This window comes from Sebastes fasciatus, chromosome 6, assembly GCF_043250625.1.
Source record: "Sebastes fasciatus isolate fSebFas1 chromosome 6, fSebFas1.pri, whole genome shotgun sequence".
In the NCBI taxonomy this organism is placed as follows: Eukaryota; Metazoa; Chordata; class Actinopteri; order Perciformes; family Sebastidae; genus Sebastes; species Sebastes fasciatus.
In genome coordinates, this window is record NC_133800.1 from 31,533,914 (window position 1) to 31,554,208 (window position 20,295).

At 42.8% G+C, this 20,295-nt stretch overlaps 1 protein-coding gene across 4 annotated transcripts in view; it reads left to right on the forward strand.

Annotated features, from left to right (window-relative positions):
• LOC141769806 (ADP-ribosylation factor-like protein 15) overlaps positions 1 to 20,295 on the forward strand; it is a 139,881-nt gene that overhangs the window by 115,006 nt on the left and 4,580 nt on the right. Inside the window, exon 6 of one of the 4 annotated variants that reach the window (XM_074639235.1) lies at positions 4,915 to 7,040. The exons of the other annotated variants lie outside the window; for them this stretch is intronic. Coding sequence (XP_074495336.1) covers positions 4,915 to 5,052 — 138 coding nt within the window. The 3' untranslated portion in view covers positions 5,053 to 7,040. Of the gene's footprint in view, positions 1 to 4,914; positions 7,041 to 20,295 lie in introns of those variants that run through there. 4 annotated transcript variants of the gene reach the window in all.

A 20,295-nucleotide genomic window follows, 5' to 3' on the forward strand; every position in this document is an offset into this window, starting at 1 on the left:
TTGTAAAAAAAATTGCTTTAAAATGAGTGCTACCATCATACAGAAATTCTACAGAGGCCCAGATTTCCAATTCAATTATTTTATGTTATCAAAGTGGGTTTTGCATGCAAGTAGGGATGCAAAGTTTGCCACCCATGCAGACTAGGAACCCCCCCCCCCCCTGCCCTCCCAGAACTGCACACTTCACCACATTAGTTTCTGTGTCTGTAAGAAACATGAACCCAAACTAAACCAACCATGTTAATACAACCAGGTGTTGTTATAGCAATCCTGCACAAAACAAACTACCAGCACATGACTATGTTGTGAAGTCCAGTAAATGAAAGGGAACATAACAATACAGAGAGTCATGTGGTCAAGCCATGTCTTGATTATATTGTGTTTCATTTATTTATTCAGTATGTTTTAGATGTGTCAGGGACACCCAAGAGTTTCTTAGAAATTGCGACAGAGAAAAACAGATTCATATACCGCAGGTTAGTGTTGTGATGATTCATGAATCTGAAGTAACACGCTGGGTACATCAGCTCCAACAGCTTGTATCGGGCTTCTGCGTTATTAACCCGAAATGTTAACATCTAATAATAATCGCTGTTGTTCCTGCTTTCATGTTTCGTTCAAAACGATCTCCTTCCGAGGAGTCTGTCTGTCTTTCTCTGTCTGTCTGCCAGTGTGACAACTCACACACATGTCACATGTCCCGCTTTTCCCCCCTCGCTCAAAGAAAACACAGACTCTGCTCTTGTACCCGCTGCTTGTGTGCCGGCTAAAAGATATTCTTTACTCACAGCATGCTGTGATCTGTCTTCAACACGTTGATCAATTCCCTCGCTGTAAAAGGAGTCCGTAGATCCCACGATGTGGTTTGGTTTGCGACCTATATGTTGTAACACTGGGTGCAATGCAATGAATTCCCAAATTGTTTGATTGTATGTGTTATGAACAGCAGGATGTCACCGACGTGATCATAAACATTGTGTTGCTTAAAAATCTGTCTAGATGCATCAGATTAATGCATCTCATTCTGTGCATAATTGGAGATCATGAATAAGTCTAGACAGACATGGATGATAGCTGGGTGAATGGATTCATTAATAAATTATAGATAAATTGGTAGAGGTTGATTGACGAGAAATGCTCTTCAACTATTCTAATAATGCACAAAGTTAGTAAAAACAACTGTGACTTTTTGTTTGAAATGTGACGCACATCTCTCCCTAGCCACATAATGTTCTTACTCACCCTCGACAGGTGCTAGACATCCAGATGGCTACTTGAATGTTACATCCGATAGACCACTCGCTCTCGGCCATGAATTAGTTCATAAGTTCTCTCAGCGTGTAGCACGTAGGTAGTCACCCTGCCAAGTAAGCAACGCGTTGCTGCGTGTCCTGCCCTGCTCCACTTATGGAGTTCAGCACATGCTGAATCTTGCCTGGCGTCTCTGCACGGTTTGCACCTTTAATATAAAGTGCATTAATGTGATCTAAATGTGATTAGGGTTCCTAATAATACTGGCACGCGATCTGGCAGTTATGATCAAAACAGGTAATTTGTTCAAATTGAGGCCGTCAAGATGATTTATCTTAAGTCTCTCACACAATGGCAGGCAGCATATTTATCATGTTTTGGTTACCATGAAAATGGTATGCATATTTAACCTTGTTCAAACTCTTTTATGAAATTCATTAGAACCGTTCACTTAATTTAAAACCGCCAGGATGCTACTTTAATCTGCCAAGGGGCTTGATTTTTATCCTAAATACTAGCATTTCAGACATTTAGAATTTTTCAAACCGAGCCTTGCAGACAGAGGGTGAAACGAAGTGCTGCAGCACAGCCGGTTTGAGAAAAGTAAAGTGTTTTTTTTTAACATTAAAGCATGTAAACATGTTCTAGTAGAAACCCAAAATACAAGTATGCACCTGAAAATAAGCATAACAGGTCCTCTTTAAGACTCCTACTACCCTGTGGATCTGTTGCCGTCACTTGACATTGCAGAAAAGATAACTTTTGATCAAACTGTGCCGTCCAAGACGGAAGTTGCTCGTCAACCACTGTCCTCTGTCACAGTTTGCACATGGTGAACTTGCAGGTCTTGGCACACATTGGGTGGTGGCTGTGCTCAATGACTCATGTGGCACCCAGTGTCTGAAACTTTCGTCAAACGTCTGGCACATGGTGTGTGTGTCATTGTAGCCGGTGACGCTGGTGGCTCTAAAATTCCCCAGTGGCTGCTGATTGGTTGTGTGAAAGATGAGGCACAGGTAAGGGCCAATCAATGAACCTTAAGAAGGAAACAACACAGTGTGAGCAACTCCGTTACCAAGTGTCTCTAACTAACTTGTTAAGATCACCCTTACAATACCTTGCACTTGCGTCATTACTGAGTGGAAATGTCTAATTATTGCCAGCTCATTTAGGATGAAAGTCGTCAGAAATAAGAATGTTTATTTAGTTTTTGGACTTTTTAAAGTATCTTGGAAATATTCCCTTCAGTTTATTGCTTTTTAACAGGAATATACATGTTGCCAGAATAACCTTTTCATTTCTTTTTGAGATGGAGTTCATAATGTTGTCAGAAATATAGTCTCTTAGAAAAGATTTTTATTATAACTTTCATTTTATCAGGTAATCTCATTGAGATCAAGATCTCTTTTGCAAGAGAGAGTACAGAAGACATAAAGAGAGATAAGACACACAACAAAATGCATCTAGTAATACACAAAACCATACAAACAGCATCTGAAACACTAGCAGGCATCTCTAAAAACTAAAAGTTTTGTTATTGCAAAATCTACTGCAGTAAAATGTTAGCTCAGTTATGTAATTGTAGTAGAATAATGTCATTGATCATGTACAGATAACAGGGCTCCTAAGCAGTATGGATAAGTATGGAATTAGATTTTTGTCATTTCCAGGTCTGGATGAGTATGGAAAGAAGAAATATTTGTGTTTCCAGACTATTGTTCTTATTATGTTTTCTACAATTCAGAATTCCCCAAAAATAAATTGATCGTACAAGCAGAGTGTTTTTTTCATGACGTGTGGAGCAGGCAGCTGCAGCAAACACAGCCTGCAAAACAGCTCTGCCCCAAGCGCCTCATAACTGCACCAAATCCGGACATCCGAGACCAAATTAGTTTGAAAGAAAATGCGGCAATATCTTCGAATTGCATATAAATAGCTTCACAAATAAACAAATATTAAGCTAGTCTGAACATTTATGACTTATGCAGTGATGTAGTTGTCAGAAAAGTCATCAGACTGTCTTTTTTGCATAAGGAAAACATAACTTTATGGCTGCGTTCATCATGGTTTCCATGGACACAGTGAATAAACGAGGTTGCACAGACGCTGTGAAAATTATCAACTCAATTAACTTTTAGTTCTTATTTATAAAAGACTACAAAATATAGGGGAGAACAATAATATAATATCATTTATTTAATATGTTAAGGGAAAACAATACAAGTATAGGTAGCGCTGGTTAGTTCATGTCCTCTTTGGGAAGAGATGTTTGACAGTTGAACGTCTTCCTGACTGAACGGAAAAGAAATCTAGATGCAAACCTGCAAACGTACCTGTGTAAAATCATTTGATGTCTCTAATATGGGGGAGGTGGCAATCATAAGCATATGAGCCATATGCAAGGGCAAAAACCCTGTCGTCTCAAAAATCTACTGAGAAGTTTGGAAAAGTATGCAATTTTGAAATGGAAAATGTGTGGGAACCCTGAGATAAAATGTTCTCTATTAGAAGTAGAAGTTCATAATTAGTTTTGGGTAGTAAGATAATGAAAGACAATGACTTGGTGTGAGCAATGAGCATCATAAAAACAGATTAATGTCACCAGAATTGTTGTTTTCTCACAAGTCTGACCGCTTCCTATGATATGACATCAACACGGCCCTTTGAAAAGGAAACATTTGATCCAGTCATGAGTGTGTGGTGCTATTGTGTATGACGTCGCGTCAGACGTTGACCGTCTTTATCACCACAAGTCGTGATGGGTGTGTTCTGCCCTCCCTCTGCCTGTTTTTAATTGTCGCAGGCAGATTTCTTTTCTTAGGAAAGGAAGGGCTGGTGATATTAAAAGGCTAGTCCATAAACACCGATGCTCACGACAGAAGTGATGCTCTGCTCAACGCTGCACAGCATGTCACTGTTGCGTTGGCTTGCCCTTTGTTTTTTCACATACCTCATCGCCGGAAAAAGCTCCAGTCAGTGCTTAATCATCATAAGGGCAGTCTGTGAGCTATAACCTCTCTCATCTCGATTTAATCATCAGTAGTAAGCATTCAGACCCACCAGACAATCAGTAACGCTTTGCTGCAGCCCTGTCAAATGATTCAGCAGATGTCCGTATCCTTCAGTGGGCTGCGTTTGCCTTAAGAGAGTTAAGTAATGTTGCAAAAAGTAGAAGTGAGCCAATACAATCTTTCTTCTTCTCTCTGCAGAATAATAATTAAGAGAACTTCCAAAAGGGCTCATTGCCAGTCTTGTAAAGATGACATCATTGTGCAATGTCAAATATTTTTTTATCAGCCAGACGGCCAAAGATTGGGACTAATGAAAACTGCAAATTGAGTGCAGTCAGCATTTCAAACGGACATTCTTTTTGAATTCTGCTAATATCCCCGTTAAAACCTTTTTTTTCAGGATGCCAAATGAAGATGAATGTGCTCCAAACTTTAAAGGTCCAGTTGCTGCATAAATATGTCTGGTGCAGAGTTTAGACACAGCAGCATCAGCAGAGAGACCGCTATAGTGTTTTCATAGATTTGTGGAATTAAAGCAGCAGTGGGTTGAAATGGAGCAAATATGATTAAAAAAGGTTTTTATAAAACAGTCACTATGTCCTGACAGTAGTGCAGGTAATCTGAAAGACATCACGTGTCTCTGTGTCCTCAGGTGCTCCTAATGGCATCTGCAAGATTTCACAGACCGCAGAAAAACAACCAATCAGAGCCAAGCTGGATTCTACCGTCCTCTGAGCAGCTGTCAATCACTCTTCAACTCCGATCAAACTGTCAAACTAGGCAGCGCTGATCAAATGTGAATCAATATTCTGTTACTGTTATGCCTATTTCTCACCTCAAATGTAAAATGAGAAAGTTTGTGCCCCGGCAGCCATGTTGAGACCAGTTGAAGAAATACCAAGCACCGCCCACCAGCCGGAGCACAGCCAATAGGAACGCTCTCTCTCTGATATAACCTGTGATTGGCCAAAGTCTCCCGTCGTCGGGCTAGATTTTCTAAAGCCTGAAAACAGAGCCATGAGGAGGTGCACAAGTCTAGTTTTCACTTGAATTACAATACGCTGAAAGGTCATTATGGAATTTTTGCAACGATGCCAAAAACATTCTGCCTACTGCCACCTTAATATATTTTCTGAGTGAAAAGCATTCAGGTGTATTTGCTTATGCTGTAATCTCCCTATCAAACTACCTAAAGGGAGTAAAACACCTCTTAGGTGATGACGGTGTAACTATAGAATATGTGTGCAATCACAGATCAGATTCTCTCCCCGTGTGCTGAGTGAGCAGGCGAGACTGATGGAGGTACTGAGGGGGATGAACAGCAGGAAAGCAGACAGGCGGAGAGAGAGGGAGGGAGGGAGGGAGGGGTGGGGGGGTCAGGTGGCGTGACTTTTTACTCCGCGGCTCACTGACCTTGACAATGGAGCCACAGCCAGCGACTCGGATAGCTCTCTCCGATAGCGTCTCTCTCCCTCTCCCTCTCCCTCTCTCTCTCTGCCTCTCTGTCTGTTTCCCTCTCTCACTCTCATCCCCTGTCTCTCTCTGCTCGCTTGTAGCGAGTCTAGCCTGCTGCTGGCTGTGGCAGCCAAAATGCACCACCACCTCTCTGCTGCAGCTCACCCCCCTCTTACCTCACGTCTGCTCTTTTTCCAGACAAGCGGGTTTAAAAAGTCAACTGCGTATTGAGCCGTCTAGACTGAAGCCGGTCAGCAACCAACCCTCCCCGCCCCCGACTCCCCTCCCCAACCCCCGACTTGCGAGTTGCTGGCTACAGTGGAAAAAGGGATGAGGAGCAGGTGACCTTGCTGAGCTCTGTCCCTCATATTTAGCCAAGTGCAAAATGACTCTATGGCCACATTATATAAACAATATTGACAACAATGTACTGAGAGCTCAAGTTGGCCCTGGACATGCCAGCAGTGTGAAAGAGGTGTTCTTTCACTGTAGGACATAGTGTTTAACTCCTCTTCTGAATACACTAAATGATTATTTTCAGCACATGAATATGTGTCTTTTGCTGTTTACATATGCAAGATGAATCAGCCCAGTCCCTCTTTTTCTTTACAAGGTGTTAGCCTTTTAAATGAGGGCAAACTCTCCAGATAAACACTAATGCTAGTGCACTTCCCACTCCGCTGCCGGTTACTCTTTTGATGTTCGGTTTTATGAGTTTGTGTTATATCACAGAGCACAAACAGATCATTTGTTCGGGAAACCTACAGTATGAATCAGCTGACGGAAGTGTGAAAAATGCAGTTTGTGGCACAGCCATCATGTTATATCAACACTGAGTAAAGTACTGCAGTATATTATTTTCTAAACTGTTTAGATAGTGAAGAATAGTGAAGATACTGTTTATCTAATAAGTTGCGCTAAATGAAGGATTTTATCTTACTGCATTGTCAGTAGGTTTATAGAGTACTGGTGTCGTATGTGAGCACATGTGATGTGTGTGTCAACATCTTTTGGAAGATTTGCCAAGGAGCTCAAAGGGATCAAAATCAAATCAAGTTATTTCCGAACAATTTGCACAATCTGCAGAACATGCATTGTAGTTTGTGAGTGTGTTTTCTGCTCGCTGCTCGTCAGTTGATGAGGTGTACTGTATGGCCCCTCGAAGTGTGACATTCCATGTAGAGTAAAGCAGCGCGTGACACTTTTTTAAAGAGGTGTCTCCAGCTGGCCAGTGGCACCGCCATGAGCAGTAAGATGACTCTGTCTTCCCCAGTAAAGTGCAGCATTAACAGCTTGATTTTCCAACACAACATTAAACTGTTACAATCAATCGATTCAAATAGCTAATCGTGATTAATTGCACTTTTTTCTGTTCAAATTAACCTTAAAGGGAGATTTGACAAGTATTTAATACAATACTTATCAACATGGGATCGGGCAAATATGCTTGTTTTATGCAAATTTAAGTATATAATTATTATTAGAAGTCAATTAACCACACATAACAACAATGACAAATATTGTCCAGAAACCCTCACAGGTACTGCATTTAGCATAAAAAACATATGCTCAAATCATAACATGGCAAACTGCAGCCCAACAGGCAACAACAGCTGTCAGTGTGTCAGTGTGCTGACTTGACTATGACTTGCCCCAAACGTCATGTGATTATCATAAAGTGGGCATGTCTGTAAAGGGGAGACTCGTGGGTACCCATAGAACCCATTTTCATTTACATATCTTGAGGTCAGAGGTCAAGGGACCCCTTTGAAAATGGCCATGCCAGTTTTTCCTCGCCAAAATTTAGCGTAAATTTGGAGCATTATTTAACTGCCTTTGCGACAAGCTAGTATGACATGGTTGTTACCAATAGATTCATTAGGTTTTCTAGTTTCGTTGCGTTAAAGAAATTGGTGGCGTTAAAACAAATTTGTGTTAACGTGTTATCGTGTTAACGTTGACAGCCCCAGTTACAATTAAATCAAGCTGTCTTTAAATGCCAGAGTCTCTCAGTCTTATGTTACCTTGTCATTGCTCTTCATTGTGCGATTTAATCATTTAATAATGTAACTTAACACGGCGATGTTTGAAAGCAGTTTCATCCCAGACAAATCCTGTCAGGTTTGCCGTTCTTGATAATTCCTATAACCTCGGGGTAATGCGTGCGGTGCCACTGGTATCATCAGAACAGTATCTCTCGCAGGTGTGAAGTAAATAAATAGGGGTAGATCAATCTCACATAATCGGTCTCCCATCCCACTGAGTCTGTGAAACGCATTCAGGACAACAGAAAATTGCCTCTGCGGTGGTGGCTGGAAAGTGAGCAACACCTTTTGCATTTTGCATGTGGAACAAAGTGCCTGACTCCTGTCTGGTTGTCATATCTTCTTACAGCTCGTGGAAGGAAATGAAGTAGCAGGAAGGTTGTCACTTCTCCTGGAAAGTGATCGCAGTCAACAGTTACATTACATTTGAAAACAGAAGTTTAAGCGCGGGGCAACATATTTAGAAATTCTGAACTGCAGTCTTGCTTTGTGGCCTCATGTCAGAGTGCACTACGAAGAAGAGAGTCCAGATGTTTAAGCTAGTAAATATATGACTCTTTTGTAAATGGTGAGCCGCTTTTAGAGGTACTGTAGCATACGTTTCCATGGCGCCTATTAACCTCTGTTTGCGTGTGTGAGTGATTACACAAAAAAGGACTGCAGTGTCAGGAGAGATCTCACAGACGTGTACCCGACGCTTCATCCATCCCACCTTGGGAGGCGAGGGTTGGAAAAGCAGTCAGGCAGCACATATTGATTACCCCCCAGAGAATGTGTGCTGGACCTTCGGAGCGCAATATGTGAAGCTACTTAGAAACGTTTCTTTGATGGTTTATCTCTCTTACATCTTTGTCTGTCCCGCCAGTGCAAGCCCTCCCCGCCCACCTTCCTTTTCCCACCCATACAGCCTTTCTCATCCTGTCATCCCTGGGCCGGTGGTCCGTCCCTTTGGGAGGTTAAGGGGCACCGTGGGTGAGAGGGCAGTCGGCAGGTTGTGCGGGCACCGCGCTCGCCTTTTCCCACAGCCCGCGTCAAATGCTGCTGAACCCTGACCCCGGTGGGTCCTCGCTCTCAAAATCGGCGTGGAACGCAATTCAGCCAGCCAGACCCTATTCAGGACCGGACTTTCCATTGGAGGAGAAAAGAATCCCCCCCACCCCCACCACCCTCCCGTCCCAATTGTGGTCAGTGCTCTCCCTTTGTCTGCTGGTCAAGCAGGGTCGGACGACCGGCCGCCACTAGCCAGGACAAGACTTCCGAAAAGCCTATTCAGCATGTGATTTGACCCCCAGGTTCCATTGCTGACTCGCAGGGATCAAACGCTGGGAATCTCTGGGGGTTCTCCTCCATGGAGTTTTTCATCCATTGAAACTTACCCTTTTGACAAAACTCGAAATGACTAATGATTTTTTTTCTAAAAGTTTCCTTGATTGCACAGCAATGTTTTACAAATGTGGGACTCCTGGAAAAGTTTCCTCCCGGGCCTCACTTCTTAAATACCTCACTCCCGATGGTCGTTATTGAGTTTAAGGATAATTAACTGGAAAAGGAGCACATGGCTTTCATCCTTAACTGTTGCGGAATGAAAATGTTAGTTAATGCTGCGGCTGGGGCTACTTTAGCTTGGGCTGGGCCACATCATTGGCTGTACACTCTGGATTTCCTGGTAGTGGTTAAAACCAGCCAGAAGCAATTCTCTCTAACAGAAGGAATTAATAGTGCATAAAAATAAACACATCTCCTAAAGTACATCAAATCTCACTTTCAATGCCAGGCCCGGGGGGACGCTGCAACTATGCATATACGCAGAGACACCTCTGACGTGTGGATTTCTTCAGTTTGGTAGAGTGATCATGTACATCATGATTAGTAAACGTTAGAGACGGACTTGAAACAGCTGGGAAAAGGTGCGGTGGAATGTATGATTTGAACAAATATCCCTTGGTTTCATTATATCCTTTGTTTTATGATTCATCTTTTGTCTCTTTTGTTTCCATCTACTGTAAAAATCTCTGTGATAAATTTACAAAACAAACAAACAAAGAAATATGAGACGGTATGTGGCATTAAAGTTAGAAAAACCCAGGAACTTTGAATTTCAAATATGATGGACGCATGGCGTACTGTATGACCGTGTGTGTCTCTGTTCGTCCAGAGATGGTGAATGTGTGTGTGTGCAGACTCCAACACTTGACGCATGGTTTAAATCTTCTGCAGAAGGAGAGCACTTTGATTGTAATGCCGCGTGCTGTGTGCTAAAGCGGGGGCCTGCTGCAGCTTTAAAGCTGGTCAACTGTCAGGACTGGAGCGTGAAAGGGGGGCCCCAGAGTGAAAGGGGTGGAGGGTCCCACTAGGGGGGTCCTGGAGGAGGAGGAGGAGGAGGAGGAGGAGGAGGAGGAGGGGTGGCTTGTAGCGGACCTCCTGGGCTTTGAGGGCCCTCTGTGTGGGCTGCTACAGCAAGGCGGCCCTCTTCACAAGAAGAAGAGAGAGAGGGAGGGCGGGCTCGAGGGAAGGTGCCGGTGCATTGGCCCCTGCAGCAGGGAGCATGGGCAGGACGCCAACTCACCCGCTCAAGTCCTACATACCAGATGTTCCTTGTCAGGGAGCTCTTGGCCTTTAATAAATTGAGTTACTGTAAATCTGTAATAAAGCAAGGCAAACATGGGCACCCCGCCTCCCCCCCCCCCCGCTACACACATATCCCACATATTCTGATCTCACAGACTTTTGTTGGTGTCCTACGGGTCAACCCCTGGTGAAGGGGCCGTGGCCCAGCTACTGAACCTGCCAATTATTTTCCAACCTACACAAGAGGACGGATGTTTTCTTTCCCCTTTGCCCCCAACCCGCACTCCAACTATAGAAAATGTCATTCATGCTTCTAGACTGTAACATCGCCAGGTTTCTGACCTTCAGTCCTGGATCTCTTTTAGGGACCTGTCCCAAAGAGAAATATATTTTAATGTTATGGTATAACAGAAACTCATGGCATTAGGTATAATAATCCTGGTTTGCCTCTTTTAATATGACCAAAATCCTTATCACGATAATGATAAGCCAACATCCCAACCCAGTCGCCGGAATTTTTTTTTAGCATTGGACATTTCTGCAAACCACGGATACGTTGAATATCAACATTTCTGAACCAAAAATATGTTTCACATCAGCCTCGTATCGCGCCTGCAGAAACGCAATGCCACGTGGTTAATGTTGTGAAATGATTGGTTAGGCTAAGGCAACAAAACTACTTGGTTAGGGTTCGAAAATATATCATGGTTTGTGTTCAAATAATAATGTAACAACATAACAACGTAACAAAACCACTACAGTTAGGTTTAGAAAAAAACAACAAGTTGGGCTTAAAATGCCTAGATTTGTACAGTGAAAATGACACTGAACGTTGTGAAACCGGGACAAGAACGAACATCTGATTGTAACGTGTCACATGGGACATGAACTGCGTCCTCCTGGATTAAAGCCTTGCGTTTGTTGGACCCATCTGTCCGCCAGTTGTGTCTCTTTTTCTCTTTAAACTACGTCACTTGCTCTGACCGGATGCAAAAACGTCGCCGTTCAACGTGTCCCTGTTTTGCAGAAATGTCCAATGCCAACATTTTTTGACTGGCCTAAACATTAATATATATCAAATAGAATAATCAAACGGTTGTTCAAAGCAATAAACCATGTTTGTTGTTACACGAGACAGAACTTTACATGGTAACAGCTTACTCAGAATTAGTGATTTGGAAAACAGAATTTAGTAGAACGATAATGAGATAATATCATCACAGTATGGTTCTGCTGAAAGTAGGTAAACATTATTGAAAGATCACCCGGGCCCTAATCCCCCGTGTTTAAGTATGTTTGTATGTGTGCTCTGCAAACACACGACTGCATCTGTTGTTGCCACTACCAGACTTGAGGCATGGGTCATTTACCCAGCTAACAGCAGCCAGTGTTTGTGGAAGTCATCTGATCTGCTGCAAGAAAAAAGAAAAATAAATGCCTCTGTGCTACTGAAAGGGTCGGGAAGAATGTCGTCTGTGCGGTCCTGCTTAGATTTACAGCGCCTCTGAGGATGGCTCTGATTTGGCAGTGGTCAGTTTGGCTTTGAAGAGAAGTGCACCGCGAGTGAATCACTTTGAACCTGCACTGAGCTGAGCCTGAGGGAGACCCACGGTCCCACCTGAGTGGAACAGGACAGTAAATCTAAAGGCAGCTCAGTTTTTGCACTGTGACACGGGGACTTAAGTCTTAATTTGTTGCCGAGCCGAATCCCCTGGTCCGACAGTTCTACAACTGTGGCCTGGTTCCTGCAACTTTTACGTGCTGGCTAGGCCTGGATCGTTTCCACAGCAAATGAAAGGACTAAAGTGAAAGTCCATGACTTTCTGTCTTTCTCCCCACTCCCTCTCTCCATGCTCGGACTTTAAGTGTATGGTCCTTGCATTATATTTTTTGTTGCCATTGGTTCTTTTTGGGGCTGTCAAAGTTAACACGTTAACACAAATTTGTTTTAACACCACTAATTTCTTTAACGCATTAACCCATGTTGATAAGAGTATTAAATACTTGACGAGTCTCCCTTTAAGGTACATTTTGAACAGATACAAAATGTGCGATTAATATTTTAATCAATTGACAGCCCTAGTTCTATTAAACAATTTCTTTTCTACATTTGCTTCTAAGCCCAGCTGCAAGGTTCTGCATGGGCTCCCACAAACCACCGCAATTACGTAATTGTGGCTAGTGCCGCAATTACAAAATTTGAAACAACTGTGCACGACTTCTTATTGATGATCGGCTCGTTGGTCTGAGCCGATTGCTTCCTCTACTGCTTCCACCAAAAAATATGCCAGCCATCACATAGCCATGTATTTATAAAGACAAGAAGAGAGACATCTTGTGCAACTTTTCTTGCTTTTGATGGCTTCGAGAGCTTCCTGTGTGCATGCTGTAGATTTGTCCACAGCAACCACTACAGTGTCGCACTCCCGCAAGGATGAGAGTGAGAGTATGTACATGAATTGTTGCGGACACTAGATGGGGCAGCCAGGTGGACCATGCTGAGTCTCTCTCTGTGCTGTGCCACCTGTTAGCTGTCCCAACAAATTTCAGGGGGAGGTCCTGAAGTCCTCACTTCATGTAATCTGGAAACAAAGGTGGAAGTGTCATGTGCCCCACCTACAGGTCATACTTTCACTTAACAGATGATCAGGTCATTATCTACCTCGGGTCAAGCTCGGGGGCAGTAATCCCCTCAGATGCAAAACCTCGGATCCATTGCTCAAGGTGTTACAGCCTTGCTTAAATAGGCTTTAGGTTTTACTTGCTGGCCAGCGGGCTGTTTCATTTGACACCTCCCCACAGTTTGTGGTGCAATGTTTGTTTTTTCACAGGCTTCCCAAGTGTTCCTCTCTTGGGGACCTCCGGGCTTTCGCTTGTCTTTAAGGCTCTTTAGGTAAGCCGGAAAAGCAAACAAAGCCATATCTATTATATGGTAAGTGGATCTCACATTACCGTCCCATTTCAATGCAGTCGCCAGTGTGGGCCACTTTCCAAGTGACTGATATTTTCACAGGGGCCAACATGTCAAGGGATGGTGTAATTGATTGTCTTGGATATTTGAGTATGCCACTTTCCCCAGTTCAGAGACCCCCTAATGCTTCCTTCTCCAGTTATATGGCTTACTCGTGTGGTGAGATTTTGAAACATGACAGTGAAGCAGGATAGACATGTGGTCATGGTACACATTAGAATAAGGGTACTGGAGGCCATATCTTCTGTTTTATGAGGCACAGTATTTTAATGATTTAAAGAGAATACTATAAGAAAGGGGAAATTCAACCTTATCTGTGTCTATCTGAGGTTGGGTTATAGTGTGAAAAATGGCTGCAGATCTTGCCAATATTCTCTGTGTCTCTGGGGTGCAGCTGCAAAATCTGTTGTTCTTCCTGCATCCAGTGACGTGACATCATCGGAGGCAAGCTGTGTGGCGCAATGCCGCTTTAAAACTTGCCTGTTCTCTTTGCTTTTATTGCAAACTAGCTACGTTTCCAACTGCGGAAATGGCATCCCAATATATGAGTGCAGAGGATGTTTATGGATGAGGATTTTTTACAGTGTTGCTGACTTCATCCGGAGAGAGGCGGCTCGAGGTTGCAACTGCAGCGGGGAGGATATGGCCGCCGGCGGGGACCCCGCAGAACCTGAGCTGCCGAGAGCAAACACCGACTGGTGGAGCCTTTGCTCAAATTGCCCTCCGATGCCAACAGAAACAGAATCATTCCGCTATAATGAATGTGAGCATGGGCAGTTTTTGTTGGACGCTGTCGGCGACGACAACCCGAAGAGAGAGCCATTTGTGCGTGATTGGACAGAGGTGTGCTTCTTCAGGATCTCGGAGATAAACTGGAAAAGACGACCTAGACCAGCAGGGCGATTTTGGAGTGATTTTTGTCACTGTAATCTACTAATTTAATGGTCTGTCTCCTAAGAAGGAGAGCCGCCAATGAGCTGCTGCAGCCGGCAGCCGGCACAGCAGAGGTACAGCGGGGAGAAAACACTGTGTAGAGGCTTCATTTTTTCACAACTGACTTGGTGCATGAAGGATTTATTTCGACCAAACCAGAGTTGAAAAACAGAAAGACTAACCAAGACGTTGTTGTTTCTGTCCAGTTTGAATTAAGTATGTTTTACGATGAGTTAACAAGGCATTAAGCCTGTCTTAGTTCAGTTTAAGAGAGAAACTTGAATTCGGAAATTGTACGGTTGTATTTTTCTGTTTTGGTGCAAGAATATTTCCTATTTTGCTTATTTATCAGACGTAGCGAACTCACTGCTCGCACCCAATGCATCCTGGTACATGTGAGCACGGCTCCACTGCAGGAGAAATCAGCTTTCTCAGCCAATATATCACGCACTGGGGAATTTAAACATTCCCTTCTAAAATACTTAATGCCTAAATACATATAAAGATGTGTTTGGCTGCTTTCTGCTGCCTCTCCCATAGGTCACTTTATGCACACATGCTCTTAAGTAGCCTTTGAACAAAGGATGTTATTTTTGCTGAAAAAAGGCCCCTGCTGAAGTTTATCCAAATGAAAACCTCAAGGCTAAAATCATTGGTTCTCCAATGAGTTTATTGAGTAAAGCTCTCCTTGCTCCACGGAGGAGTTGCCTGCAGGAAAGCAGTGTTTGAAGGAGAACTTATCTGTTTGAGTTAGTCTTTTTATCAGCTTCTCTTTCTGTTTTGGCTTTTTTTTTTTTACATGGCCGAAAGGCAAAATCTTCTCAAGTGAACATTTCCTGTTCTTCCTTTTTATGATCTTATTACTTAAACAGGAAGAGATTATTAGTATTATTTGATGTTATTGAATTTAGTTTCGATATTTTTCTCAGACTTTTGGATCCCGAGGCAACTGCAAGAGCCAGACTCCACGAAAAAAACCTGCCCTGGATGAGAAATTGAGAGTTGACAGCGCAGGTCATTTAACTTTCTTTTACGATACTGATCTGCTGTCGGAGTGTATCCAACAAAGCTGCGTGTGTTACATCTGGCTTTGCTGTTAACCTCTGCAAGAATGCTAGAACTGACTTTAGATTTCCCAAATATGCGTACATAGCGCAAGACCATTGAACCACAGCAAGTGTTTTTATCAGAAAGATCCTGAACATGGCATGTAAACGGAGTGCAATTTGTTGCCTTGGAACTTTGCCATCACACCCTTGAGGAAGGCACTTAACCTGAATTACTCGGCACAAAGTCAGAAAAGACTATAGGAAACATACAGATACGTACAGATACAATAATGAGAATGCTTCATGGAAAATAAATCATTGTTGCAAACACGACAAAGACAGTTTCTCCAAAAATTGTAAATATGTATATATTTTTCACAGACACACTTGTAATGTTAGGATAGATTAGATGGTTGATAGATGGTTTGTCATCTTTGGAGCTAGTTATTGTTTGTTTTTTCCCCCGCGAGCCATGATGCTGGTGGTGGTGGTGTGATGGGGTTATAAATGAGTTCCTACACTGTGTACAGCTAATAGCTGGACTTCTGGGCATCTTGATAGAGAAGCATCTGGATTGAACAAATTCACAAAGCCCAAAGTCCGTGCCAAAGGGAGTTACTCTCCCCCACAGAAACACTGCTCTTGAACTGCCTGAAACGCCTTGCTTAAGGTCCCGCCTTTTCTTCTGTAACGTGGTGATGTCACCAAGTAACACATAAGAGATAATGTACAGCTGGCGGGTCATTGTTGTGAAATAACCCTCGACAGGGCGTTGCGGCTCCTGAAAGGGGTTTATTTCATAACACTGACCTACTAGCTGTACATTATAACACTTATTCCACAGCTACTTACTTAAAAAATCTATAATTTGACACAAAAATGGTCCGCCAGAGTCCGACATCAGAACTGCGCCCATAGCAACGGTCTGTTATACATAGCAACGGTCTGTTATAAAGAAATAACAGACCATAGAACGCCGCAATTGAATAATCACAGTCATTCAACCAAGCTGTGTAATAAATTTGCACAATACCTAGCAGCTAGTTTGGCACGCCCTCAAACAAAGCTAGTTAGAGCGGAGCTGGAGCAGAGTCTGAAGAGTTTGGTTTGGTTGACCAATCACAACAGTGGGAAAGAATAATGTGTTTTTTGAACATTGAAGCATGTAAACATGTTCTAGTAGAAACCCAAAATACAAGTATGCACCTGAAAATTAACATAATAGGTCTTATTAGAAGATAAGCATTTGAGCACAATACCACCTGCTTTCTAGTTTGAATCGTCTTTTATTTTTAAACAAAACACCGCTGCAGAACCGAGGATGTAAATTTGTGAGGGATATGGATTTGTCAGGGGGTTTCTCACATATATTCTCAGCAGCCAACATTTTACACCTCCATGACTAGAACTTGGCCTCAAGCATCTTTCTTTTCTCTCTCGTCCAGTGAGTCTTTTTTTTGTCTCCCCGGTGTGTTTAGTTGATCAGGAGGCCGGAGCAGGGCTCTGCTGGCAGTAGACAGACGCCAAAGCTCTTCCAGGATATCCTCTTGACATGACAGGATGCCAACAGTGACCATCACATGTAGTAATCTGGCGTAGGTCAAGGAGCAGCTGGATGCACGTGCCATGCATGCCCATCCTCTGTCTTAAGGACCCTGAAGTAGGCTTGCCAGGGTTGGAGCTTAAGCTTAGCTGACTAGCCGTGCAGCCACTCCCTGCAGACACCGGGTCATTAATGTCAAACATAACGATGTATCTTTAATGACACTCGTTTTCCAAATAGTAATAGCCGAATTGTCTCTTTCAATCAATGTGCAATATAAAGTGAAATTTGGAAAAGATTTATTTTGTCGAGAGGAAGTTTAGTGTTGTTGGCCAAGTTTACTTTGGGTTGTGTCCCACAAACAGCCCAGATACTGATAGACACTGATTTCCAATAGCAGTTAAAGAAATACCTGGAGATTCCTTTATGTGCATTTTCCCATCCTGACCAACTTGTCCCTCTCTTCTCCGTCATTCAATCATTAGATCAGTCGCATATTTGAACACTAATTTATATTTTCCATCATCAATCAATTCATCATCAAAGCATTCTTACATATTTCTGAACGTAAGTAAATGTTAAAAACAACTGCAAGCCATTATTTATAAAAAAAAATTCTACTACAACTGCCTTATTGGTGCAAGAATGTGTCAGATGTTTGTGCAGCCGGACAGTTTTTCATATTTATTTATTTTTAAATTACCATAATTTGACTATTTGTGACACAAAGATAAATTAGCCACCTAATGCAGAGTCGTGGCTTTTTTCAAAAAGGAAGATGTGCTCTAAAAGTGGACCAATTTTTGAGCCTTTAAACGTGATACAGTATGCTGGGAAGGAGATATTGACTATCTTGCAAAAATTTGTATTTTTCATATTTTTAATCCGTCATCCGATAAAAAACGTTGCGCACAGAAACCTCGCACACTGAGTCCGATGTGTTTTATTATTCTATTCGTTGCAAAGATTCACAGTACCAGACAAAACTGAATTAATTACGTGGGTGCAATGGATGGCGCCAGTGAATGACATTATTAGCAAGAAGCGATTGTTTAGCTGCTTAGAGCACAATCACTACCGTCTAATCTTTCCTACATCCTTTCTTTTGCGACTATACCCGATTCCGCTGTTCTGCAATCACCAGCCACAACCTATCTTTACATTCTGCATCTCTGTACTCTTGTATTTCTTTATTGTAAAGGGCTTTGTGCTGGGAGATGAAGAGAATATTTATCATGTCATTTTGGATGATGATGTTGGCACGGACGGTGGCTCTGAGTGGTCAAACAAACGTCTTTTGGCTTTTGACGGATGCAAAAAAATGCAGAAAGTCAAACCTGTTCCGAAAACCTCAATGAAGTGTCGTAGACGGTGTACAAACGTGACTGACACAACGCAAGGTCATATTTATTTTTAAACGTGTGACAATATCGGACGAAAAAAATACAGACTTGGTGTGCAAAGGCCTTTAATCAGTTATTCTAGAACTACAATAGTACAGTAATGTTGAATATAACTGTCTGTAATAAATCATATCATAAGAATTAAATATAAAATACAGCCTATCAAAGTTCTCATTGCATTGTCCATTAAGCACAACTAGTTAGTAGGGCTGAACGTTATGGAAGAACCCTCTATCACGATATAGATCATTTCATATCTCAATAACGATATATATCACGATATAGCATGTTTTCTGGTAATTTAATAAATAACTATTCTATATGAAATAACCACATGGTAAAGCCTATTTCTCTATACTCCTGTGTGAATTAAAAACTTGACAAATAAAAATTATTATTTTCTCATTTTAAGAAAGAGTGCAAAATGAACATAACAGTTTTAAGTGAAAGTAACATGGCTGGATCCCAGCAGCAGGAATACAGTTGACACAGACACAGGTGATTACAGATTTTTTGACACCCTTCTGCATGTATAAGCTGCTTTCTCCCATGCACCAGGCGAGGCCCCCGGTCTGTATGACCTAGAAGGAGCTAGACTGGGTGACCCAGTGGTCATCCTCGGAGCCATCTGGCAACCCGCGTCTTGTGTGGCTTACCCTTCCCACTGCCTCACGCAATTCCTTAAGCAAGCATAAGTGTGCTTAGGAGGACTTAATCTCAGAGAAACTGGTTTGGGCCACACTGTCGACTGCCAGTGTGGGTGCACCCGGCTGTCAGGTCATGGGGTTCCTTTCGGGCGTGTAACACTGAGACGGCGTTTTTGGCGACGTGTCCCGTCCGCCTGTTGTGGGATTAAAATCTCTGGATTGGATGTGCCCTTTCAATGACGCGTGGGCCGTATGAAGGTGTTCAGTAAATGGGGGGATACTTTGGTATGTCAGACTACTCGTGTTTTCATGAGTGCACAACTGTAAAGCCGCACTGAAAACTTAATAAGCCATCTGGTGTCGTAAGATCAGTTGTCCGATCATACCAGGGATAGAAGGCATTTGCCGCTCTGTGCGATGCCCCTGGGCGTGTTCGGTTTGCCTACAAGCCAAGGAGGGGAAGTGAGAGAAGCTTGAGCCTGTCTGCACTTGCACAGAGGTCACTGCTGGCCTTTTGACAGTCTGCCAGTGCAGGGGCCAGAGTCTTCCAGAAGAGGGCCTTGGCTACAGGCGGACAAGTGAGCCAGCCAGCCAGCCAGCCAGCCAGACAGGCAGCCAGCCGCATCGTCTGCAGTCTAGGTCTGGGGCTAGAGCCTGGACTAGGGCAGCTCAAGTTACCCAGACAGATTTGTTAACACTGTTTGGGTCCGCTCGGCTTTCTAGCCAGGCCTCTGAGCCAAACGCGGTTGAGGTGACTTAATCTGTCATTAAACTCACATTACACCCGGACAGAGACTCGGCTCAGGGGCAGAGACAGCGCTCACTCTCCCACTCACTGGCATGGCTGGCTGGATTTGAGCAGACACAAAGAATACCCCCTCCTCCTCCTCCTCCTCCATCTCCTCCTCCTCCTCCCTATCCTCTTCATGCCACACACCATGGCACAGCTAGACAGCCCAGCACGGTCTAGACAAAAGCAATTTCACTTGAAGTTGAAAAGTCATTTGACTGTGTGACGGGCACCTGCGTGGATTTGGTGCACACGTGTAGTTTTGTCTTTTTGTATTGGAAAATTCACAATACTGAGGTTATCTGCTATTTTGATGTTAAGAGTTTGATCAAACATCAATCTTTGTTTTATATTTGCGGAAATATATAGAAACTAGGGCTGTCCATCGATTAAAATATTTAATCACGATTATTCGCAAATTAATCACAATTTTGTTATCTGTTTAAAATGAACCTGAAAGGGAGATTTGTCAAGTATTTAATACTCTTATCAACATGGGAGTGGGCAAATATGCTGCTTTATGCAGATGTATGTATATATTTATTATTGGGAATCAATTAACAACACAAAACAATTATAAATATTGTCCAGAAACCCTCACAGGTACTGCATTTAGTATAAAACAATAT